This window comes from Drosophila virilis, chromosome 4 (assembly GCF_030788295.1).
Source record: "Drosophila virilis strain 15010-1051.87 chromosome 4, Dvir_AGI_RSII-ME, whole genome shotgun sequence".
Taxonomy (NCBI): domain Eukaryota; kingdom Metazoa; phylum Arthropoda; class Insecta; order Diptera; family Drosophilidae; genus Drosophila; species Drosophila virilis.
In genome coordinates this window covers 17,486,332-17,512,642 of record NC_091546.1, presented here as the reverse complement: position 1 = coordinate 17,512,642, position 26,311 = coordinate 17,486,332, and the positions used below count along the sequence as shown (strand labels likewise).

Genomic DNA, 26,311 nt, shown 5'->3' with positions numbered 1-26,311 from the left:
CTCAGACTCTGACTTTCCTTCCACTCTTCGCCTGCCACACTGCTGCCCGTTTGGCACTTTTCTTAATGGGTCAACTGCGCTGGACCGAAATGCTAACAATAAATTTATTTCGATTTCCCAGCCAGGCCACAAAAACAAAAGAAAAGAAAAGAAGTTGCATTAATCAATTTCCCTACAGCTGCAGCTCTGGCTCACATTTGTAGCGCGCGATAAAACTTGCGGGAGCGGAAAACATTTTATTGCTTTGTTTTCTTTTTGTTTTTTTGTTTTTGCCTTTCCGCAAAGTTGTTGCCACAGCGGAAGCATTGGCGCAAAACAACTTCTGCAACAGCAACTACAACAACTACTAAATTCGCAACCAAAATACAAATTGCAATGAAAATGGAAATTACCATACAGCCAAATGCTATAAAGATGATCAACGTTATTTAGAGCCAGAGAATTGAAGAATATGCCAAATTGTGGTGTGAATTTTATCAAAGATTTAAGCGTTTAGCAGAAGAGAAAATTTAACCCACATTATATTTAATACAAAATATATATATATACATATATATATATATATATATATATATATATATTGATGCATTTTTATCCTCGGCAAGTGTATTGGAGTATTAATTTTATATGAAGCAAAGCAATTATTTAAATACCTAACCCAAGATATAACATTTCTCTTACTGATTAACTATTAGTTATTATATGGTTAACCGTACTTACCTCATCTTTGCCCTTTACGAGACACATTTTGGTATCATCCTCCGGCGACGTCCATACAAGACGTTGCTGTTCCGCGAGATCATGTATGCTTAAATTAAATACGGTATTTCTGGAAAAAAGAAAGAAAATAAGGAATTATAATAGGATATTAACTAAGTCTGCAAGTTAACAGAAAATCAATTATGGCATGTTCAGCAGCCGAAAGTGAAGCAGAGGGGAAACGGGGGACCGGATAAGCTAGCTGGCGATTTTATTAATTAAAATATTAATTAAAATTCATTTGACCTTTGAGCCGCAATCAACACGCTTCGTCCGGGCCACGTTGCTTTGCTTTTGGCTGCTGTAAAAACTCCGTAATGCAAAAATTTATGCAAAAAATTTCAAAATTCCCGTTAATAAAATTTTGCACACACGCGAGTGAGCTTAACGAGCATGTGTGTGTGTATGTGTGTGTGTGTGTGTATGTATGAATGTTTTAAGCCAAAAATATTGCGCAGCGCTGGGGTGTTGGGGCTAGGCAAGTGAGGTAAACAGAAATTTCATAAAATCAACTCATTGATTATTGAAACCACAACTACGTGAGTGCGGCCGTGTGAATGTATATATGTTTGTGTATGTGTGTGTGTGTGTGTGTGTGTGTGCGGGCGTATGTATGCATGTGTGAGTGCACTTTGGCCGAATATTTTATGGCTGCCGTGTCATGGGGCAAACAGAGAATGAGGCAATCGAAGCCAAGCTGAAAACCACCTAGAAAACCGCAGCCACCCATAACCAACCCGCCCCAATGTGGGGCAAAGGCAACCTTATCGAAACTTCCGGCGATTTTGGGTTGAATGTAGCAAAAAGAGCGGAAAATTTAAAATAAATATGTAGTCAACTTTTGCATAGGGTAAGGCAAATTGGCAACAAGGTGGATCTAAGAATTGATGAAGAGAGGGAGGTGCGAAAGGGAAAGGCGGATTGGCGCGGGGAAGGGAACATGGCCAAATGATGCGGTTTAAAGTGAACTTTGCTTTTGCAAAGTTCCGGCAATGTCAAGTAGTTGTCATAATATTAAGATACCCTTTTTGTGCGCTGCATTTACTTTCTTGCTGCAACTTTCAGCTCAAAAAAGCAAAGTATATGCAATTTGCAATAAGCAGGTTATTTTTTTTTTTATTATATGCAGTTAGGTATTTAGTAAAAGGATATAGAGTAAAACATATATAAAGCTAAATATTTGCTGTATTTAAATAAATCAATTTTTTGCTATGAAATGAATGTTCTCTATATATTTATTATAATTATTTTTTTTTTTATAAATGTGCATAGCCAAAGAATTTAATATCTATGAGCATAAATATATTGTATAATATAGCCAATATAGATAAAAATGTGTATGTAAATGAAATAATGTTTGAAGTCAGGGAAAAAAGTTTGTGTATAGAAAGAATGTGATGTATTTTGATTACATTTATTGGAATATTCAGTATATCGTCCACAATTTAATTACAACACGATTTTTAATTTGTATTAGTTTTAACACTAGTTATTTTACTTGTTGAGCGAAGGCTGGACGATAGAAGCATTCTAGTAACAAAATCCTACTCATTATTATATTATTATATATTATAATAGATATAACAAAGAAGTATTGGCTCGCAAGTCTATCAAACTTTCAGATTTTAATTTTTCTTTAATGTTTACTATATTAAAAAAGAGTTTTAACTTCTCCCTTAAATGATTGCTTTTCTGTGCGCTTCTTTATATTTTATTTTTTATTTTCTACTACTTTCAGTCTGTGCTCTCTTTCTAACGGTATACCATATGCACGTATAGTTGCTCATATGTGACAATCTGTGCAACAATGTAAAGGGTTCTGCTGGCGCACTGCCATGCAACGTTATCCAATTACGTCCGAATTGTGGAAACATTTTGTTGCGCGTTCTGTTGCATCCAAGAGCTGCGCATCAGTGTGTGTGTGTGTGTGTATGTGTTTGTGTATGTGTGCTGGTTGATGGCCTGGCCAATGCAAACAGGGCTGGAAAAAAGTGCACATTGTCCACTTTGTTAGGCAGTCGAATAAATGGTCGTGATTGCCGTGAACCCAGCCCAGGCAACAGGCCTGCAGCACAGCCCAACCCAGAGGCAGGGAGACCTGTGCACACACACACACAAACACACACACACACACACACACACACACACAGACTCCGGCAGTGCCATTGTTTGGCAATTATGTAGCGCGTTTTAATTATGACAACAGCAGCAACAGCAGCAACAACAGCAAAAGGCAACACTTCAAACGAAACGAGCGCTGACAACCCTGCGGTTCGCGCAGTTAAGTTGGCTGCAGTTTTGTAGCCTGTTGTTGTCAGCAGCGTATAAATATAAAATGTGCTGAGCGAAATTAGCATATGAGTGGAAGGGGCCATACAGTTGGAAGAGACAGAGAGGGAGATAGAGAGAATGAGCGTGAAAGCGCGGCAGGTGGCAATGATTGCAACAGCGACAGCAACAGCAGCTGCGTTGAGTGCCAAAAAGCGTAAAGTGCAAAAAAAATAACTTGCCTGCGACAGAGTACACACAAGCCCACACACACGCATGCACGCACGTAAACAAACACATAAACACTTTAACGCACTGCTTAACACAGACACACACGTACACGAACACACGGATATGCACTAGCGCCAATGATATTTACGCGCTTACGAAAACGTTGAGGTAAATTGCGATAGCGCAAAGCACAAGCAGCGGTGATAAGGGGAAGAGGGCAAGAGATACAGCGACCGAGACAGAGACTGAGAACATTTTATAGAATGCATTTGGCGTAAAAACCAAGCTCATAAATATTTTCCACACGGTAGCGTGTTAGTGCTAACTGTTGTTGTTGTTTTACTGCCTGCAAGCAGTGCAGTTGGCGTATGCAACGATTACGCAGGATTTTCACTGCTTTGCACATGTTTTGTTGTTGTTGCGCATTTAGCTGCGTTGCTGTTGTTGTTGTTGCTGCTGCTGTTACGCTCAGTTTATTTTTACTTAGCGACTTTAATGCAACGTAATATCAGCACTAACGAGTACATTTAACTGAGCAATCAAAATCTAAGCACTTGAATAACGGCATCGGAAGTGCATTAAAATCAGTTATGGATTAATTATCGGAAATGCTTCATTAAGCAAAATATCTTTGAAAGGGATTTCTTGCGATTGACTTTTTTTAAGGTTAAGTCTTGAATTTTAGCACATTTATATTATTTCATATTTTCTGTGCATTCGTTAACTATTTATAAATCCGTTTTCCTTACATACATATGCATATGTTACACATAAGCACTGATATAAGAGGGAATTTAAATTTGAACACTCGAACCACACTCGACCCATGTTTCATGTGTTTCATGGCAAAAATGTATGTTTGGCAATAAAACTGATTATTTCTAATATTTGAGTATTTTAATGAATTGCAATTTCATCTATTATTTGAGGCGTCCAAAATCTGATCAATTGTTGCATATTCAAAGTTTATACATATTCGTTGTTTTATGCAAATGTTGACAAACAAAAAATTGAATAAATGCACAATTTGGCGGCTATGTTAAATGTGCCGTCGATTGAATTGTGTTCGGAATTTGTTTGGCGATTTATTCATGAGTGCAACGAGCCGCACAAGAGATGCAACCGCGAATCATTTTGAGCCTGACAGCATCCCAAACCGCAGATATTTCAAACTATGGCCGGCCATCAAATGCCTCACTGCATATTTGGTCAATGAATTTGGCTGATTTGCCTAGTTATCATTAGGACACACAACACCCGGTTTAATTTAAGCGTATTTCTATCCCCATTATGTATCCACATATTAAATAAAGATTTCTTTGTTTTTAGTTTGCTACCAAAATGTTTTGAATATGCGTTGCGGTAATTCGAATTACCACCAAATTATTGTATTCAATTTAATTAGTTTATTTTATTTATAATGTAAACTTAAATAAAATAAATTTATATGTGTGCTGTGATATTTCTCGGTCTGTTTTTTAACAAAATTTGTAAAAGTCATCAGACTAAAAGAATTGATATACATTTTTTTTACTTTTTTACATTTTATAGCTTTTTTTTTCATCCAAACATCCCCACACATTTCTGACTGCAGCTGTCGCCTTGACGCGAACCCATTCGCATGATTTCGCCATAATTTTAAAATTATGTGTAACAAGTCGACGTTAACATTCCTTTTTTCTCATTGAAAATGCCATTTTTGCACGTCTTGAATCAGTGAGCTATCAAAAATAAAATAGCGAGAAGGAAACAAATTCTCTGAGGACCCTTTTCAAGTATTTTGAAAAGCAACAAAACAAAGCCACATGCACATAAATAACGGCCTTGTGGTTGACGGGCTTTCAAAGACGTTAAAATTGCAGCAACAACAACAACAAGATGAACCGTTGTAGGAATGACAATGAGAATGTGGCGTTGTCATAAAATAGATTGAAGAAACCTTCCACAGTCGAAACAAAACATAAGAAGGGCATAAAATCATCATCGCCATCGCTGCTGCTGCCGCCATTTTGTGGCTTGACCCACAAAAAGCATCAAATAGACAAAACATGGCCAAAAGCAGCAGCAGCAGCAGCAGCCAATGCTGTGTCAGCCTTCGTTCCCTTTTCATAGCAAGTCTAGACTTCAGTGAAACATGCAAATTGCGCATACGACGCGTTGCTCCAGGGCGAACGGCAATCGAATGAAAAAATATAACAAAACACCCTCACACACACGCACACTAGAGTGACCTTGGCTACGCGAGAATAGACAGCCAGACGAACCCAAAATGTATCCATTGGTTGCCAAGCGACGCATTTTCTCATCATTACCAACGGACTTATCTTTATGCCAAGCTCTCAGCTTGTGTGGACTAAGAACTCTCGCGTGTGGCCAATAAAATGTGATATTTATTACGCAATGCCAGCCAAAATTTAACATAGGCGCACATATTTATTACCCTCGAAGGCGGCTGCTACTGTACACGGCATGTAAATACGATGAATATAAATTATGTATTTTTTTTCTCTCGCTCTGTATCCGATCTGATTAATTTTGATATATAAATACATATATATCAAAATGTATTTTTTCTATATATATACATATATATTTGTTTTTTCTGCTGTGCATTTTGTTATGCTATCTGCCATTGTCATATTTTTAGCGAAAGAAAAAATGACATATTATTTGTTTGTTGACGGTTTGCTGCGAAATTCAAGCATCATTAGCGCTCTTTGAATTATGATCATAATTTATTTGTTCGGCTACTTGATTACATATTTATTGCCCCAGTGCATTAGGCTAAGGAGAAGAGTACTACATTTGAGAGCAAGAGCCAAGTGTGAGCCATGGAATTTCTCTAATTTAGACAGAAAATATGCGAACAAATTTATTCAGAATTTTTGTAAATGCCAAAACCAAATCGCTTTTATTAAAAGCAAAATATTTTACGAAAAATCTAAGCAAAACGCTTTATCATCGGAAGTGTTGTTTACTTCTTCTTTAAATAAATATTGCTTGAGGTTAAAGTCAAGCTCGTATTCAGTTTCTCAATTTATGCTATAAAGCTTAACGTATAAACAGATTGTTGCGTTTTTATTTCCTTACTATACATGATTAGGAAAGTTTAACGTATGTAGAGGCAGCTGAATTTTCTTACTCATATATGAGTATATGACATCTTTGCATGCTTGCCTTTGCGTGTCTATAAAATGCCTTTTATTTTTAAACATTTAAGTCCACCCAATTTAGTTATAGATAATTACAGATTTATGATTGAACATACTGTTTGAAATTCCACTGACGCATCTTTTACTGTGCTAACATTTGTGTCTGGTTCTCATACTTCACAGCGATTTATGCATTTCTCATCTTTTTTTTTTTGGGTTGGTGGGGCCACGTTTGCAATTGAGAAGCCAAATTGCGGCACTTTACAAATACGATTAATGGGGGCTGCTTCGGCTTTGGCAATTGCTGCGCACAGCAGTCAATGCCAATCCCAGTCGCCAGCCTGACGGCCTAGCTGCCTGCCTGCCTGCCTAGCTGGCTGGCTGCCTCTGCCATTCCCAGTTAACTTTCAATGTCACACGTCATCAAACTTTGCGCTGCTTTGGCAGCAGTTGCAGGGATCAGCATCAGCATCACCAGCAGCAGCAGCAGTTTGAGCAGTCGAATGCCAGGCCTGCAGGGGATATTTTCATTCCGGCTGCTGTAGCTCGTGCGTTTTGCATCCATGCATCCAGTTCGGCATCTATCGTTTGCACACTTGGGGCATGAGATGAAGTTGACTTTGGCCGGGCATTTGACAGCTTTTGTTGCTGTAGGATATTCCTTCTGCCAATCTCCCATCTGCCACGTTTGAGTTGCATTCATGTCGCTGGCTGCAGCACAGCCGACTATGACGCGCTGTCGTGGCGTTATTCTTCTGACATAACGGTAAATGGCTTCACTGTACGGCCAAAGGATAAGCAAATCAAGCAAATTTCCCCGATATGGCAAGGCATCATAAGTTTACCCCGCCTTGCTGCTTATTGTTGTGTGTGCTCGGCAGCTGGACAAAGTTAAAAGTTGACGCTGTCGCCGCCGTTCGCCATGTGGTGCCCTATCCGACCCCTGTCCCTCCCTCGCCTCTCTAATGTGCCCAACCCCTACCCTGTATGCGTTTCTCTTATTGAATTACATGTGTGTGCAATTGCAGCCAATGCAAAAATTATTGAAGCGCAGCAGGAAGCTCCTGCTCTGTCAGCTCCCATTTTCCTGTTCTTCAATTCCTTTCATTTCCGTTTTCTATTACATCTTTCAGGCTGTCTATCTCTTTATAATGTTCTAAAACGTGGCAAGGAGGCATCCTTGTCTTGAATGTTATCGTTACTTGAGCTGTCGCTCGATTAATTCGCTAGTCGATGGACATTTTGCTGTTTAATAAAGTTAAACTTGATTATATTTGTGATTAACTTATCGAATTATTGATTTATATTGATTCTTCACAGTATAATTTATCGACCCATTTCGAATGCGTGCTAAACATGCTTAACATGATAATTATACATTATTGAGAAGCTTCTAAGGCCGCATGCAGGGCGTTGGCTAGTCGGCCAGTTTGATTGTGGCTTTGCCACTTGTCCGATTCGTGCATTCATTCGCATTCCTATCAACAGTCATTGGTGCTGCCTCTGCTGGCCCCTTTGGTCGGTTCTTGTGTTTTGGCATGCATCGAATTGACGGTTCGAATTTCATGTTATTGACCGACGTTTTTCTTTTGTGGCACCTCTGCCGCACCCCACTTGATTTTCCCTTCCGGTTCCATCGTCAGCACTCAAAGCAAGCAGAAAATGTCCAAACTGTCAAATGCCAAAAAGCAAAATGTGAATGGCATTGAGCTGTGAGAAGAGGACCCGGAGGTCAGCTCCACAAAACCATACAGGGTGCCGAAACAGATGCAGGTGCAACAGATTTCGACATTTGCCATTGCCAACATGCCAGCGTTCACCTCTGGTCATGTCACCATTGGCTCAATTCTGTCGGACCTTCTACACATGCTGCTGCTGACCACCGACAACATGACAAAGCGAATTGCATTTTGTTGGTGCCCCAGCCCCAGTCCCAGCCTCAGCCTCAGCCTCAGCCTCAGTTGCCCCGACCGACTCATAAGCATGATTAAAGTCCAAGTGCAGCGCACTCCACCGAGTGGAGCCAATTACCCATTCCGCAGCCAGCTCCGAATCCAGACCCATCAGCTACATAAAATATTACCTACAGGTCACTCATTTCCAATTTGTCAGTATTTGCTCGCATTGCCAAAAGAGCTTTTAGTCGCATCAAAGGGGCTCTACATTTCTGGAGTTTGATCTCTCGGCTACGAATCGCTTGCATATTTTAAGCAGACATTTTACCCCTGAGCTGTGGGCGTGCGCATGGGCCAGGCAAATTTAATTTACCTAATGAATGCAATATTAATTATAGCAATAAAGCCAAGTCTCTTATCCTTGTGCCTCAAGGTGCTTGCATTGTTTAGGCGTTGCTCTTACCAAAAAATATCTGCTTTGCAGAGCACGACAAAGGATATTGTACTTTGACTTTGGCCCACAGCTAGAATGATTCATCTTTGGATATAATTGGGTTAGAGCTAGCTTAAGAATTTCAATTATACTTGTTTTGCACGCTATAGTGTTTAGGCAATATTTTTATATAATATATAATTTATATTTATAGAATGAATTTCACAAAAATTCGTTAAAAAGACTGTGAAACTGATCGAATATAGTATAAAAAGGCATGCCGTATAACAGTTTTCTATTCATTTATAAGACTTGCGGGCGGTATTATTTACAGGCTTGTCTTACGTCTACTTTGTACCATTTCCGATTACCCACTGACATCATTGTTGCTCTATTGTGCTTAAGAATCAAAGCACTTGTCGTCATCTTTTTGCGACACACGTCCCCTCTCTCTCTTCCACTGCTCTTCTATCTATTCAGCCAAGGTATCAGCCTGAATGGCGCTAAACAATGCCCAGCCGAGAAGGCAACAAAGGAAGCCTCTTGTACGACGGCATTGTTGCCAGGCTGCAGTACGAGTGGGAGTGGGATCGTATGGAAGGACATTTGTTTCACAATTCAATCTGCAATCTTCAATCAAGCTGTTAGCCCACACGAGGTATGTAGAGGCTTGGAGGTGCGCTCCGTTTGCCGCAGATTAAAATCAGGACTATGCACAACATGGCAAGCCGCAGGGAATAGGCAAAGGGGTTGGAGAGGAAGGCGGGCGGTGCAGCCAAGGCGCCTTGATAAAATTGCCATGAAAATTCATTTCGGCCAGCCGCGAGCCTGAAAAAAGTATACAACGCTGTTGCACCGCTCGTATGCGTATAAATCGCACGAAATTAGCTGGCGATTGTTGTGCATACACACATAAACAACACGCACACAAACACACACACACACACACACGAAACGAGTGCAAACGGAAATGAATTTGCGGTGCAAAAATGATTGTTGCACAGTTGCACAAAGGCAAAGCACGAAATGAAATAAAAGATGGACGCAGCGCAACACTCTCATGCAACTGAGTGAGTATAATTGTGTGTGTGTGTGTGTGTGTGTATTGTATATGTGTATGTGTGTGCGTGTAAACGAATTTGCGCTGCGCCTGCAAAGCGCCAAAGGAAAATTGCATACAAAAATTGAATTGCCAAAATATTGCACAGTGACCAAATATGTATTAAGAAAGAGGTAAATTAACAATTCTCACAAGCTTCTTTTTTTCCAGGAAAAGCTTAATATATGAAATAAGTTTTTAAGTTGTAAAAAACCCTTGAAAATATATATACAAAATTAAAATAATAATAACAATATAATAATAATTTTAAATTTCATTGATGGTAACATAATATCATAATTTATATAGAATAATAATTTATTTCTCAAAACAATGTAAAATTTAGAATTTTTCATTTATCAAATTTGTTACCACTGTGTCTGCTTTTGTCATGCCGGCATGGTGGAAGAGATGTTAAAAGACAAACACATAGGCCTACATATGCCAAGAGAAATAGAGAGAGAGAGAGAGACAAAGAGAGACAGAGAGAGAGACTGGGATGGAGAGGTGAAAAGCAGCAGAGAATCAAGGCACGTTAGGCAGTCGTTGAAATGGTTTTTTCGTTTAGCAATTTTATTTCCGCCTTTGTCGCCATTCATTCGATTGCCAAACTGTTGGCAGCGACTCTGACAAGGACATGAATGTGGACACGAGAACGAGGACATTGCTGCACATATCCCGACTTAATGTGTTAACCCAATTTTCATGCCGAACGCTTGGCTGGCAGACACAGAAAATCCCCTCCTATCCACCAACAGAAAAAAAAAATAGATCAGATAAACACGAGCGGCAAATTCCGTGTGTAACAAATTTAGCGCTGAATTACGATTATTTGCCAGCCCCAGAGAATTAACGAGCCGAGCCTGAGCCTCAGGTCGAGACCCCATATGCAATTTCGGCAGCCAACAAATGAGTTTACACACAAAGAGCTGAAAAGTCAAGTGGGCCAAATGGGAAACAAGTTCCTAAGGCCTGCTGCTCATTTGCATAAGTGACATTTGCGTTTGGAAAAGGGAAACTGACAGCAACTTTAACAATTGAAATGCATAGATTTTAAAATGACAAAGCGACTACTTCAGACAGTTGAAATTGATTTGAGCTGTGCAAGAAAATTACCTTTCAAATACTATATTTTAAGGTAATAAACAGCAGCTAAGTTAATTGGCATTTACACAACATTACTTTAAAAATACGTTAATATACATTTTATGTTTAAAACGTTTGTTATATTAAAGTTTGCAAAATGAAAAGCATAACTTATACGAATAATATACGTTGTTTTAGCTTTTCATTATTTTGAGTGCCGGCATTTGTTTACATTTTCATTTTTATTACGTTTATTGTTTATGGGAATATTTTGTTTTAATATTTATAAGAATAGTGTGCACTGTAAGCTCCAAAATTATTATTAGCAAAATATTTGCTCACTCCATTAATCATTAAACTCTTACATTATGCTTATATTTTGTATCCATAAACATTTTACTAGCTGCCAAAAATAATGTGGAAAGTTTTAAAAGCTAACATTTTGGAGCTTAATCGATTTTACTATGCTTCGAAAGTTGAATGGCGCCTTTAAAATGTAAACAATTAGCAACAAACTATTAAACTTTTAGCTCCATATGCTTAAGCTCTTTTTAGGAAAAAATATGTTCTTGTATTCTTCACGTTAGTTTCATAATTTATATTAATTTATATTGACGCAGCTAACCTAACACCATTTTTGTTTTTAGCTGCCAGTTTTTCACATTACCATTGAGAAACGTTTAGTAAATGTAATATCAATTGCGCGCCAAGAATCCCATCAATTTAAGCAAAGCACAAATACGTAAAGAGTAGGTAAAGCCCGATCTGAGCTGCTCTGGCGAACAGTTTATTTTCGATTACCTCGAGAATTTCTTCTGGCCTCGTTTTCTATCCCTTTTTTTCTTTGCCAACCATTTGCAGTTAGTTGCTGCTTTTGGCAACTTAACAAATTCACTTTGACTTTGCATACAGAAGTTAGGCTTGTACCTGGCATTGGCAGCCACATGGACCTGTTACCTATGAGGGACTGTGTGTGTGTGTGTGTGTACGTGCCAGTTCCGGTGAGGTCTGATAGAGGGCAAGTTGTTCGTTCGCTTGGTTTCATTTTTATTTCTTTTCGCCTTACTTTTTTTCGTCTCCTTTACTACATTGTTCATGACGTTTCACATGCAAAACGCGTGTCACATTCGCATTTCCGCCCTGTCATGCTAGTTTAGTAGGGACCCAACACAAAAATACAGCCTTACGCATACATGTGGCAACACTTACACACATAGACACACACACAGTCTCACATACAAGTGGCGCTTTTTGGCTTTCAGCAGCAGTTGCCGTCCTTTGGTTACTTTGACGCTCTTTGGATAAGTGGGCATGTGTGTGTGTGGGTGTGGGGGTGTGTGTGGGTGTAGTTGGGCTCCTTTTGGAATGTGTAACTTGTTAAAAATCCATTAATCACGTAAGTGGCAACTCTGGCAACGACAAAGCCAGCATACAAATGCGTTCATGCGTGCGAAAAATCAGCTAGCAAAAAGCCGACAAGCCCCTGACTGCCTCAGCCGCTGCCTTTCCAGCTCTCACATACTTTCTCTACCTCTAACCCACCAATACTTATACAGCACTAATTTGTATGCGTGTATGTATGTGTGTCAGTGTGTGTGCTTGGCGCCTACATAATTTTTTTGCCCTGCTTGCGTTTTTGTTGTGTTTGCATTTTGCTGGCTCATTATGCTACCCCAGGCTCAAACCCTAGCAGTTGCATCACTCATAATACATCCCTCTCTAGCAGTCTCTCTCTCTCACTCTCTCTGTTAATTTTACGTTTTTCCGGAAAAATAAGCAAACCGGAAATTATGCATGTAATTAAATTTACAAAAAAAAATCATGAATGTTTTAGTTGGGCGCTGTAAATTGCATTCGTTATTGTTCGAGGCATTTTTGTCCCAAAGATTCGCAAATGAAGGTATACCATGAGAACTTCTAAAGGGGGCTTTGAACACACACACACACATAGAGAGAGAGAGAGAGAGCCTGACGAAAATGCAAGATTGCTAAACATAAATTATGTGTGTGAGCAAAAAGCCGAGCAAAAAGCATGATTTTACATATGAAAATCAACGTTTTTCGTGTGCGCTGCCCGAAGGATTCAATGTTAGGCAAATAAATCTTGCCTAAAATAAATATGAAGAATATCAATTTCAAGAGAAAAACATATATTGCCAACCAAAAACTAAACTAGGACAATATACATCACAAATGTTGAGATAACAAATTAGTTATATATACTTTTTTTAGATATTACAATTTATTACTCTGTTTTGTATAATAATTCGGCCGATCAAATTAAGCAGCAGCTCATAAGAAGTGACTGGAATGGCTAACAGCTAAGAATTGAAGTAGTTTAGAAAAATTTGGCTCTAAAGGGATTAAGTAGTCGCAGGCATATTTTTTCTTTTAAATTTGTTACTTTGAGAATAAAACTCCACGCATCTGTCCGCCTGTGTAGAGGGTATTACCCAATCGATCAGTTCCTAAAGAGCAAACAAAGTTCGCTTCATCTTTTAAATTTCTAGATGGTATTTGTCCAACAATTTGCTTGTAATATTGCACTTCAAGTATTCTTACCAAATTATTGTATTAAGAGGTTTAACCACAAGCTGTGGCCATATGCAGCTCGGTTGTTGTAATTCTGTTTAGGCCAAGTTCACATAAAATATTTAATGAAACGTTGGCACAAACCGCACCAATTGCAAAAACCAAACATTTTCCCACAGCGCCTTTGGAAAATTCATTTTTTTGGCATTCACTGTGACTGTGCGTGTGCTTATGTGTGCAAGTGTGTGGTTCCAGAAAGCCGCAACAAACACAAACCCACAGGGACAAAGGAAAGGAGAAAGCGAGACAGATTGATGGGATTGTGAGCAAGAGAGAGTGCGAGCGCGAGAGTGCCGTTAGCTGAATTGTACATAGCCCAAGTGGACTGCCAACTCGTGTTAATATTAAATTACCAAAAACTATTTGCAATTTTTGAAAGTTTTGCACTGTCTGGCCGTGTGGGCAAGTGCGGCTACGAGGCGAAGGGTGTTGCGCTGCGAGAGGGTGTCGATGTCTTGTCTTACAAGCTGCACGAATTCCTTTCGGCACAAATTCCTTGGCTCCACTTGCCACACACACACACACACACACAAACACATTCACAGAGGCGCATACACATGCAGAAAGAGCTACACACAAGTTTATTATGTCTGCTGCCGCTGGCCAGGCCAACTCCAAAAAGTATGCAACATTTTAATATGTGTGTCAGCTGGCGCCCATTTGCATGGTAGCAGAAGGCGGGCACAGGGCGAACTGCTCAGCTGTACCTCCCCCCACATCCATTGTCTATGTGACGCACATCTAATAAACCTGGCAAACAACATTCGCAGAAAGCGTCTTTGCGGTTTTTGCCCCAACGCCAGAATTTACAATGCTCATACACCAACTCCGGCTTCGTCTTTGTTTTGGTTTGGGGCGTGCCCTTCTTGTGGCAACCCTTTAAGTTTACCACTCGAACCTCAGCCGGCTTCAAACTTCAACATCTTCTGACGCTTCGCCCGCGCAGCTGCACACCTCTGTCAAACCCTTATATCTTAGGGGCACCTGCTGCAAAGTTTTGCGCTTTGGTTTGCTATTTTCTTTTTTTGTTTTTCTTGTCCTGCCCTGCAAAATCAAAGTTACCACGCACGTTAGCTTCTGCCAGTGACTATGTCTCCAGGTCCACCAACCCACAAGCCCACCTCGATGCCACTTTTACTCGCAGAGCTACTTCAGCTTCAACAGCCATCTGGCGTCTGCTGTCTGCCGTCTGCTGCTGTCTTTTGTGCCCTTGCGAGCTTTTCATATACTCAGTATTTTCTACTTAAATTAAATACAATGTGTGCGAAAAGTAAATTGGAGTTTGCTTTATGTGGATTTTGCACTCTGCGCTGCATTTACGGAGTTTCATTTAAAACATGTTAAACAAATGCTGAAGACGAGGCTTACACGCACGCACAAACCCAACGAAAAAGTTGACATTACAGGCTTTGAGCTCAGAGAGAGAGAGAGATGGGGGAGGGGAGCTTTGTGGGGGTAACTTGTTAAAGGCTTCAACTTTGAACTTTCAACTGTTGCCTGTCAGAACTTGGCTGCTAGCTTCGCACACTTTTCGGTTAGAATTTACGGCTGGGACCTAATATATACTTGAAAGTGTTGCCGTTGGCAACGAAACTCTAGTTAAAACCATAAACACATTATAGAAAACTTTTAAATTGTTAATAAAATTGATTTTGAATAGCATATACTATGTGACCACAAAGCATGAGAGCTTGAATATGCTCAACATTCAGGGTGTTCATGCAACATTTTTGCAACAAGTTAATACGATAAATACATAATAAATATGGTAATCAGCTGCGGCTTTCTGCTACACGGACTTCGGAAGAGCGTACAGAAATAAATATTTAGGTATGCAGTCCCACATTCTTTATAAGATGTTGAAGCACAGAAGTGCCAGTTCCATATTTTTACGGAATTGTACAAAAGGTTAATCGTTCAGTCGATTCATTTTGTCAGAGCCCCATACCGATTTGTAGTTAAATAAAAGTTACATATTAAGAGAGAGATGATCTTACTAATGGTTGGAAATTTATCTGAAATCGACATGATAGCACTTTTTAAATATTGAAAGGTTGTTAGTTAACTCTTTCAATAGAACTTAAACTATTGATGAAATTAATCAAACTTATTCTTGGGACTCTAAGTGTTTAAGCTAATTTAGAGTCTGTTGAGGCTTTTCTATGAAGCTCGTCTCATTACTCGGCTAAAAAGATGTTGGCCTGCTGCAGTATTGAAAACTAGAGCATCCCTTACACATATTTTATAAACCTCTATATACATCCCACCTGTCCTGCTATAAATCTGAAGAAATTGCTGGCCAATTCCAGGAAAAATAAAATAAAAAGAAGCTCTAAAATGTCGTCATTAGAGATGCTATAGAACACATTTAAATATTATACCCAAAAATTCTGTTTTGTTTATCAAATATTCGTTTTCACTGTATACTTAATACGACTTGGCCATTTTATACTTAAATGCATTGAAGTCGAAATTGTAAGCTCTGGCTGTAGAGGTACAGGTATATCCCCACAATCCGCCTCTACGAATGACTCCAGCAATGCAATTATAAAACTTTAATCATCTTCCAAACCAATTTCCAAAAGCAACAAAAGTGCCTGGCATAAAACTCATAAAATGCACAGCATGCCTGCCGCACTAGACTTGCTCACCTTCGCCACGACCCGCACGCCTCGCCCCCTCCCTACCATATTGCTATCCACTAACGATCAAATGAAAAATAGAGCAACGGAAAAGGAAACTTTCCTTTGCGCCGCACCCCCAACAGCAGCAACAAGAGCGACAACAAAAACAACAATAGAAAAACGCACAACAAAAAGCAGAGTTAAAAGTGAAAAAGTAGTCGGCCAGTTGCAAAGGCCTCTTGAGCCGCGATTGGGATTGGGGTTGAGTGCTGCGACTGGAGAGCCGCACCCTGAATGGGCCCCGCAGGACTGCTGCTCGTTTGTGCCACTGCAGCAGCAGCAGCTTGTCTTGGGTTGCAGCTGGCGTGTAAAAAGAAATAAAGGTGAATAGCGCAAAAACTCACCTGGCACCGATGAGCAGGCTGTTGCCATCCTTGGTGACGAGCTTGAAGTGATCCACGACACTCTCGTTGCCCAGAAATTTCAGTATATCATCGGGACCTGCAAGAAAGAAAGGAGAAATATTAATATTTACACTCGACTTCAGTTTGGTGAAAGAATGTGAGGGCGTCATGGACGGGTGCGTGTTCGAGGGCCAGCAAATGCCTAATTAGGCAATTAGGCGTCATTAAAGGCGACAAAAAAGTCACGGCTAAGGGTTGCCAACAGCTAAAACTAAAGCGAAATGCTAAAGAGCTGAAAATGGCGGCGGCTCACGGGAAAAAACAATGCAGCTGTCAAGGCAGGAGTTGTGGGAGTAGCTGCCTGTTGTTCGGATGATATGCAAATGGCGCCCGAGCTGGGACCCGGACTTAAAAGGCAGGCAATGCGGGCACAAAGGATTGCCCGCCCGTTTAGCTGCAAAAACAGGACACCAAGAGCAGCAATAAAAGCAACAACAACAACAACAACAACAACAGCTGCAGCAAACTTTTTTGCCATTTGTTTACTTTTAGCCATTCGCAATTTAGTTCTTGTTGTTTTTTTACTTGCCGTCTGGGAAAGCGACCAACCACTGATAGTTGTCAGCTGCCACAAACTGAGCCACTGTCTGATAAACTAGCAAAGAGCCATCAAGTACTTAAATCTCCCAGGGAGTTGTACTCGGTAATTACATGGCGAGGTGTTATCTTACGGGTCTGCTCAGTTCCCAATAGCGCCCCGAACTGAAGCTCCACTGAGAGAATACTTTAGCGGCAATGCTGTCACTGAAATATCATTCAAGCATAATTTAAATTTTTAGCTATCACAGAAATCTCTGCGGACTGCTTTCGAGCCTTTGGGGCACAGTAAAATGCTTTGAGTAAATACACTATAAAATAATAAGCATCTTGTTTATATATAAAACCAATAGTAGCATAAACAATTAATATTAGCTGTCCTATTTTATTTGAAGGTTTTATGCACAGTTTATTTTTAAGATTTATGGATTAATTCATTAAAATTGTTGTAATTAAAAAATGCACAATAAAAACTCTGCAAAAAAAAAAAACAACAACAATTTCCATGTACTTCAACAGATTGCCACTATTAAAGACTTAGACTGACTGACAATACGAATTTCCACTTTTAAAGGGAAATCAGATAGACGGATTTTTTCAATTTTATTTTCCGTAGCACTCGATTAACATTACTACCCTTTCGAATAGTAACCCTTAAATATATTTTTATAATAGCCACGCCCGGACCCCCGCACTGCAATCATTACGGATAACGTAACACGCCTTTTGTCAGTCCCTTCATTTGATCAATGATGTCAGGGTGAACTTTTTGTAGCTCAGCTTTTAACTTTGACTGCAAGCGGTCAACCACAAAGAGCGAAAAACTTTTCACCGCTGTTTTTTAATGCCTGAACCTCGCATTCGCAGACTGCGGGCAGAGCAGTCGCGGTTGTGGGGGCGGGACGGGGGCGTTTATGTGGACATAGCCCAACTGGATTTTAACCTGGTTATTGAAAGCGCATTTGGACGCACACTTCACACTTTTCATTTTGGTGGATGTGCCCCTCCCTTTTAAAAAAAAAGAGCCAAAATTAATGGGCGTAAAAAAAGCTTTTATGCACGAGCTTTTCAAATAGGACAGGCCTTTTGTTTGCATGACGTTTAACGTGACACGTGGGACATGTGCGCATCTGGCTGCATGATAAGGACAGAGCCTACACTTTTGGGGAAAGGCTCGCAAGTACAGCAAAAGTTGCATACGCTGTAGAAAAAGCGACATTTTTAATTTGGCGCTTTAATTAAAAGCAACAAAGCTTTGAAACAAAAAACGAGGCAGCTCGAGTGAGAGAGTTGGGAGAGTTGTCAGAAAAACTCGACAGCTGCAATGGTAATGAAATATGCAGAAATGGCAGCCGACACATATGTGAGACAGTGAGAGTGAGACAAAGAAAGAGAGAGCGAGAGAGAAAGAGATGGACGCAGGTGAAAAATCCAATAAGAGACAGAGAGAGATAGAGAGAGAACGAAATATATATATATAGAAGAGAGAGAGATACTTTATAAGTTCTTTAAGGAAAAAGTACAACTAGGTTTCGTATAACTTGAATTTAATAGTGTTAGGTAGAAGGCTTAGTCATCCACACACCTCCAATTCTCCAATAAATAATATATAATAAACACGATCGTAAACATATTTTTATTTCCTGTCAGCTTGAATCTTTATATCGGGCCCGCTCTTCGTTTGTTTTTCAAATCCATCCACAAGTCTATCAAATTTTTGTAGACCCCCAAAACTAACTTAAATAATTCAGCCCTGATACATTCAACTAATTTTGCTTGTAAGCGTACAACCATTCAACATATTGCCCAGCAGGATACCCTCTGGCAGCTCTTAGCTGCACCTGACTAACCAGAACATGGCCGGCAAACTTTCTTATTTGAATGCTTGCAAAGCGCTCAAACGCACAATAGTTTTGCATATAGAGTCGACGTCGCACACAAGTTATGTTTAATGCCACCGCGGGCCATTTTCGGCGACCCTGCAAACTGTGTAAGCCCACAAATTGTAAGCCAATATTTGCTTTACCTATATCTACAACACGGCAGACATACACACACACACACACGCACGCACGCACGCACACACAAACGCAGACACACGCACAATATACACAGGCACACACATTTCGGCCAGCAAACAGCCAAAAATTTCACAAGCCAAAATCTAATATTTACCTTGACTTTCAAAATGTATGCAACGCCAAAGTAAACTGCAACTCAACACGTACCCAACCCGAGGCCCGCGCCTGTTGCCCCACCCATCCAGCCTTCACAGGACTCTCCGCTCAGTGCCACAGTTGCTCGCTTGTATTTGAACAAAGACGCAGCAGACCGAACCGAATCCGCCAGACGATTCAGCAAGCAGCAGAGCGGACGCGCAAAAAAAAAACTAAAAAAAAAAATAAGAGTACGAAGGGAAGAACCTGACAGAGTCTATCACTTTAATCAACTGACTGACAGTCGGGCCTGCCGCTCCAAATTATGCAAATTCGACGAAAATAAACGTAAATTCTGACATTCGAAATCTACAAATGCCGGACAACGCAGTTACCAGGACCCTCTCTCAGTGTGTGTGTGTGTGTGTTCGCTGACTGCGCTATGAGGATTTTACATTGCGGTAACAATGGCGACAACGTGTCCATGTTTGACTTTGTCATGCGACTGGGAACCGAGCGCCGGAACGTGACAACGCAAAGATCGGACGACTTATGATGTTTCAAGCATTGGAGGGGAGGGGTTGAGTAGCCGTTTTAATAAATGGGGAAGCTGGCTTCTCTTAAGGACCTCGTTCGAGCATTTTTATACAAATTACACAGCGCCACATAAGCTGATTATTAAATATTTCTTAATGAATTTTTCATTCTGGCTCTGGTGAGTTTTTCACGCACACTCGAACCGCAACATTTACAAACGGAAAAGGAAATATTTACCCAACATCAGCCCAGCGTCTGACAACATACACATTGAGTAAGCACCGCCACGACTCTACAGTCAGTTTCATAAATATGCGCATTCAGAAGGTGGACACTTCGGGTGGGCCCTCACAGCTGGAGGCTACTGTTGCCACACCCTGTTGAGAATGAGTTGACCGAGGGGAAATGTGAACGAAGCCAGCAAAAAGACAGTGAGATATTAAAAATGCAAATACTTTATAAATGCAAGCAAAATGTTGCACTCCTTCGAGAGTCTGAGAATAGCGAGGTATACTAAAAAAGAGCAAAAACTAAATAATGCAAGTAAGCTTAATGGACGCAACTGGAACTTCAAAGTAGACAGCAAAAAGTGAACAGAAAAAATAAGATGTCGCACAAAGGTTGCAAAGTTTCTGTGAATGGCCAGTAACTGATATATCGAATAGAATATAATAATATCATAAAAAAAGCGGACGCTTAAATAATAAATAAATAAAATCGTAATTAAATTATAACAATCGATGTTTATAGGTAAATCGTATTTTTTTTAATTATTATTTTCTCTTTGCGACAAATCAAGTAATCCGTTTTCCCACAAAGGGTAAAGAATTGAAAGAAAGTAAATAAATAAATTGCGCTAATATGTGTTGAACAGTTGAAACTATTGATGGTCTCATCGATATTATGATATATTATCGTAATTTAAAGAAATGCGACGAAATCTCGAATTTCATGTTAAGTTTTCTTCGCCGAAGATTAAAATAAATAGGTTACTGTTCATAATAGAAGTAAAAGTATTAAATTAATTAATATAATAAAAAATGATAATAAAATCAATATAAAAAAATTAAATTTAAATAATTTTTCTTGTGGCGGCATTTGACGGAAAATTCGAGCAACACGAAAGACAATTGCATAAAAAGCGAATAAAGAATAGTTAATTTATTGAAATTTATTTTCCCAGCAACAGTTATTGATACCATGGTATGCAATCGTATATTAAAAGCGGCTTTCGAAATGCGATATGCCTCGTTTTGGCTGCTGGCCATGAAAAATCGACGACATACACAATGGCGGCGCCATCACATAAAAATTATATAGTCGAAAATATAAAGAAACTACAATGAAGAGGGGCTTCGCATGCCGGAAAACAAAATGCGGCGATGTGTGAAAAACATTCCACGATTTCTGCAACACGCCATCCACGGACCAGAGCAACTTCCTGTCCATGTTCCGTGGCTGCTGCTGCTGTGGTGGCTGACTCTGTCTCTTGGTCGAGCGGCGTTCAATGGGAAAAATCCCAGCCGAGATTTGCATTTAATTGAAATGAACGCCGAACGTCGGCCGACACACACACACAGGCCAGATAGAAATTCAGAGCGTAAGCCAAACATCAGGACGAAATGAAAAAAGAAGCAAACAAACAAAAAAGAAGTCAAAAAAGAAAATCATTTAGACATAGAGCCGCCAGTAAACGAAATGAAATCAGAAATCGACGCCGTTCTCGGTCCTGGGGTACAGGGTCTTATCTCTGGAGCGGCATTGGCCACAGGCTTATCGTTAGCTCATTCTGGGCATGCCTCACCCCATGCTCTCCTTACCCAAGGTCTGTTTTATTTCATTGGCTTTTGCCTCTGCTTCTTTCTCGTTCTGTATTGTTTCCCTCTCCAATTGATGTGCCAGTCCCAGTCCGGAGTCGGAGTCAGACTTCTTGCAATTCCTTTCTGATGCTGTTTGCATCTTGATAGCAGCTCTTGCTTTACTCTCTTGTCATGCTTTTGGCTTTTCGTAGTGGGCTAAACTATAACTGGATCAACTGAAACACCTTTCTGACACAGTCACTTGGTAATTGCGTTGTTTCATTTGGGTTTTTGAGATGACATAAAAGATGACAACGGATAATGAACAGGTATTAGCACAGCTAATTGGAATCACGAGCTCTTAGACCTTTTTTTGAGTGTTTTATTTTTTGATGTCGATAAGAATTTGCGAAAGCTTGGAAAGGGAAGCCCTACACAGGATTATCTTATGAGAACGTTTGCAACAGGAAGCCCCAAACAAATATTATGGTAATATGGTAATATTTTCATTCAAAAACCATATCGCATAGCCAAAATATAATATGAACATTTTAAGGGAAATTATATTTTTAAAATCTTGATTAATATTTTCAATCTGTTAATATCGCTTGAGTAAAAAGTTCTATATTCGTCTATAAGATCCAGGTCATAATCAAGAGTATCACGGAACCTGTTCAACTGTAATGGATGTTTCAGATAATTATTGCACTATTGGGAATCGCCCTTTCCATACCAAGCGTATTTTCAAATCGAAAAATTGGCATATAAATTATTTTTGCGTTGTCACACAAAAACAAACTCAATCACTTATCATTTTGGTCCCCTTACGCCTTGTTATTTACAAATAACAATTGAAACAAATCGAATTTATGTGCAATGTGTGTAAACGAACACGTCCCTCCAGGGGCCTCAAACGGTCAACGTCCCTGGGCAGAAAAAAATATTTGCGTTGAAATTGAAGCTTCGTTAATATTTCAAATCGTTGACAATTAAATTTAATTCAACTATACTTTTTTGCATTACAATTTGATTGGATATTAACAAAGCGAAAATAAAAACAAAATTTGCGAGGCAAAAAAAGGGTCAAGTTTATAGAGCTCTGACGAGAGAGTCCAATCGAATTATTTACATAATTGTATTGAATTTGCGGTTGCCGGTACTTAATGCAGAATGTGTGATGGCCGTAATTGGATTTTTACATTTATAGAATTCCCTCATTGACTATAATTTTTATATAATAAAAACAAAAACAGCTTATGTAAAATGTCAAAATATAATCTATCGTTTAAAAATCGTATTATTTGCATAATTTTCAAAGAATTTAAAACTAGTTTTTTTTGTGTGTATATATTTGATAAAAGGTAGAATTTCATCTCCCAATATGTATATAACTAAGGGTATGTATAAAAGCAAATCGCAAATTGATCTAGAGACTAAGCCATGAACCAAGACACAAGCCTCGTAAAAATAAGATGATTTGACCGGGTTATGGGAGTGGAAAATTATGACCTATGTCTATATGAAATATTTACATGAATTTCAACCAAGAATAATGTTGCAAGTTTTAGTTGCCAAATTGATATAGAGGCCAATTAATGAAGAAAGACCCAAACCTTTTACACTTTGAACTGTGCGTTGATCACCTATAAATCAGTCAGTCGGTCAAATAGAGATATATATCAAGACTTTATTACTAAAATTATTTTTGATATGAGTTTAACTAGTATGTCCGAAATATATACAATTCATAGGATACTTTTATATACACAACCTATATACATGTGTGTAAACTTTATGAAAACTGCAGTAAAGCGTGTGTTAAGCATACGGAAATTCAAGATTTATCGAAATGCAACACTGCCTGCCGTAAGAGCTGCGGCAGTTTTTGGATGAGTGCGCCATCTGGCGGGCATTTGGTGCAAATAACCTTGTTTCGAACGTGCTTCGTGGAAAATGAAATTAATCGGCATACGTTAAGGAAAAGTCATAAAAGCCTTTAAATTCATTTAGGCTGAAAGTGGGCGGGCAGGCGTTCTAGAGAGGCGAGTAAGGTCGGGCGAAAGGGAATAGGTTCGCGGGGCCTGCCGCATGTCCTGTGGTTGCCGCAAAATGTGACAGGATATGGACTACACGCCATTTATGCAGCAATTAACGCAACTTACGTCAAGTGGAAACGCGAGGCCAGCACATGTTCGGGGGCCCAAGGACCCAGCACGATCCTTGCGCGGTTGCGCTATTCCGGTGCCCTGCTGTGCCACGTTTCTGTTACGTATTTTATGCACTTTTAATTATTATTGTATTATTTTGCATTTATTTACGCTCATCCTTTGTAAGGGATCCGCCTCGGTTAACGATGAAGAACTTCTGTCATCTGTGGCTTGTCGCAACTGTTGCCGCCAGGCAAAGAGCTGGCACCAAAGACCACACTTCAGAGCTTTTAATGACAACAAATTGTCGCAACCAATTGGCAGGTGTTTTATTAAAGAGCCAAGTAAATGTTGAGAAATTTTCCCATGCACAATGTCCGGGCCAAAGGAATTGCTGATGTTAAAATATAAAACTTAATTACATTTGACTCCTGCGAATGTTGAGTGCGTTCTGCAGTGAATTGAAAGGAATTGATGCACTCAAAATGGGTACAAATGTTGCTGCAGAGATAATTAAACTTCAATGAAGGGTAAGACAATATTTATTTCAGCATTTTGAAAAGAAGTGTAATGAAAATGTTAGCCAACTTATTTAATTGTATGCTTGTTTTCCGTTTGCAGAAATGGATAAGCCAAAATCAATAATAGGTATAATATCTTTGCACAAGCAGCTATTTTGGCATCAAATTTATAATATCCAATCTTGAACAATCAATAAAATACTATAAAGTATCTTTAATGAGCTTCAGCTACTATGTATGGCCATAGAAAGCTAAACATATATTCATTGATGTATTTCTTAAGTGTTTGCATGCTGATAGCTTGCGTAATGCATTTTCATTTTTCGTTTTCTTTTTCCATTCAAGTTGTGTGCATCATTAGGAGCTCACGCCTGTATGACTTGCTCTTCAAACAGAAACTAAATGATATTTTCGGCATGAGCTGTCTGAAAACTCATCTGAATGTGTGCCAAAGCATTTGGCTGCTACCTACATACGTGTGGGGTTTCTCTCTCTCGCTTTTTCTCGCTCTTGCTGTGTCTGTGCATAATTCAGGCCTGGCTTTGGCAATCGGGTAGCAGCAGCACTTACACGACGCAGATAAGATGCTTCACATGTGCCTAAACAAACATATGGCCAGAAGAAGACCCGGCTAAAGAGCTACCAGCGGCAGCAGCGATGTCAGGTGCACGCATCCACTCGCAACTGGGCCAGTGAGGCATGCATGAATGAATCGCAAACAGGTAGAGATGGAAACTGAGATGGAGACAGAGACCGACAGTCCGACGTGCGTTGAGTAGGACGCAGCTGTGCGTGTGTATGTGTGTATGTGTGTGTGTGCACTAAGCACACGCGTCACTTATTACAATGACAATGATATGCGCCCCCACACAAATATGAATGCCAGCCCGAGCCTGGTCCTGGGCCTGTTCCTTGGCCCGGGTTAACAGTGTCAGTGGGTGTAATTGATCAAGCTCAGACACTTGAGCCCTCCTGTAGCTGGGGCACACGCATACACAATCAAACAATGACTTGCATTGCGTTATAAATGGGCGCTACTTTAATGGTGACCGGGTCTGGGGGTCGGGTGGAGCCACATAAGGTGGCGCGTCATGTGAGCGCTTTATGATATGCACAGCACGAAACATAACATATGTACAAAATGAGTTGCAATACACTAAGACTACATCGTGCAGCTATTACACAAACGCACTCATGTACGTGATTACTTACGAAAATTAATCAAAACTTTTAAGCAATGCAATTGTGATTTAAACTATTATTTTCAGTCTTGACATATAAAATTAACTTTTTATGCGAAAATAATTATAATTTTTGGACCTATTTTACAAATTGAATAAGTTCTTTATGTCAGTTTGTTTTAATATAGCTTGCAATGGTTTCATGTGCACGAGAAACTCATACGCGAATATAGTTAAAAGCTAACTTGAGCCTTAAAGCTTCTACATTCAAGAATATAATGTGAATAGTTCTGAAATATATCATGCAGTAGTACTTTATATATATTTGATTAGTAAAAATATAATTAAGAGTTCTGAATTTTGTTGAAAGCTGTATTTTATATATCTTTAATTATAGGGCATTAAGGCCTGTCTTTAAATGGCAATTACTTTAAGCAGATTCTTAGCTTATAAGCTGCTTGAAACAGCATTATTTCTTCGGTGCCCAACAAGAACTTTCACACGTGTGCGACTCATGTTTTATTCCGGTTATCTGGAGCTTAGAAGGTCACTTATATACGCACAAGTATACTAACACATTGCAATACTGAACAGTATTTGCAAGCAACATTTTTGACGGAAAGTGTTATATATATGTATATATATTTATATAACTTTATATTTCATAGATTTTCTTTCAAGTATAAGTTTTGAGCTGCTTGTGTATTAAATTAACAAAAAAATGTTTTTATACCATTAAAATGAAAGCATTAAATTCTTTTCACTTTAACAGCATGCACTTGATTAACAATTAACTTGACAATTTTATGGTAGTTCATTTTATGAGCTTG

At 39.4% G+C, this 26,311-nt stretch overlaps 1 protein-coding gene and 1 long non-coding RNA gene across 2 annotated transcripts in view; one reads left to right on the top strand and one right to left on the bottom strand.

The window, feature by feature from the left end:
- Sema1a (semaphorin 1a) overlaps window positions 1-26,311 on the bottom strand; it is a 185,847-nt gene that overhangs the window by 46,134 nt on the left and 113,402 nt on the right. Inside the window, 2 exon segments of the mRNA XM_002051569.4 lie at window positions 721-829; window positions 16,544-16,640. Of these exon segments, the coding sequence (XP_002051605.2) occupies window positions 721-829; window positions 16,544-16,640 (206 nt within the window).
- Window positions 18,740-19,545, top strand: LOC138911285 (uncharacterized). The gene is made up of 2 exons (XR_011416768.1): window positions 18,740-19,145; window positions 19,347-19,545. It is a non-coding gene; the product is annotated as an uncharacterized lncRNA (long non-coding RNA).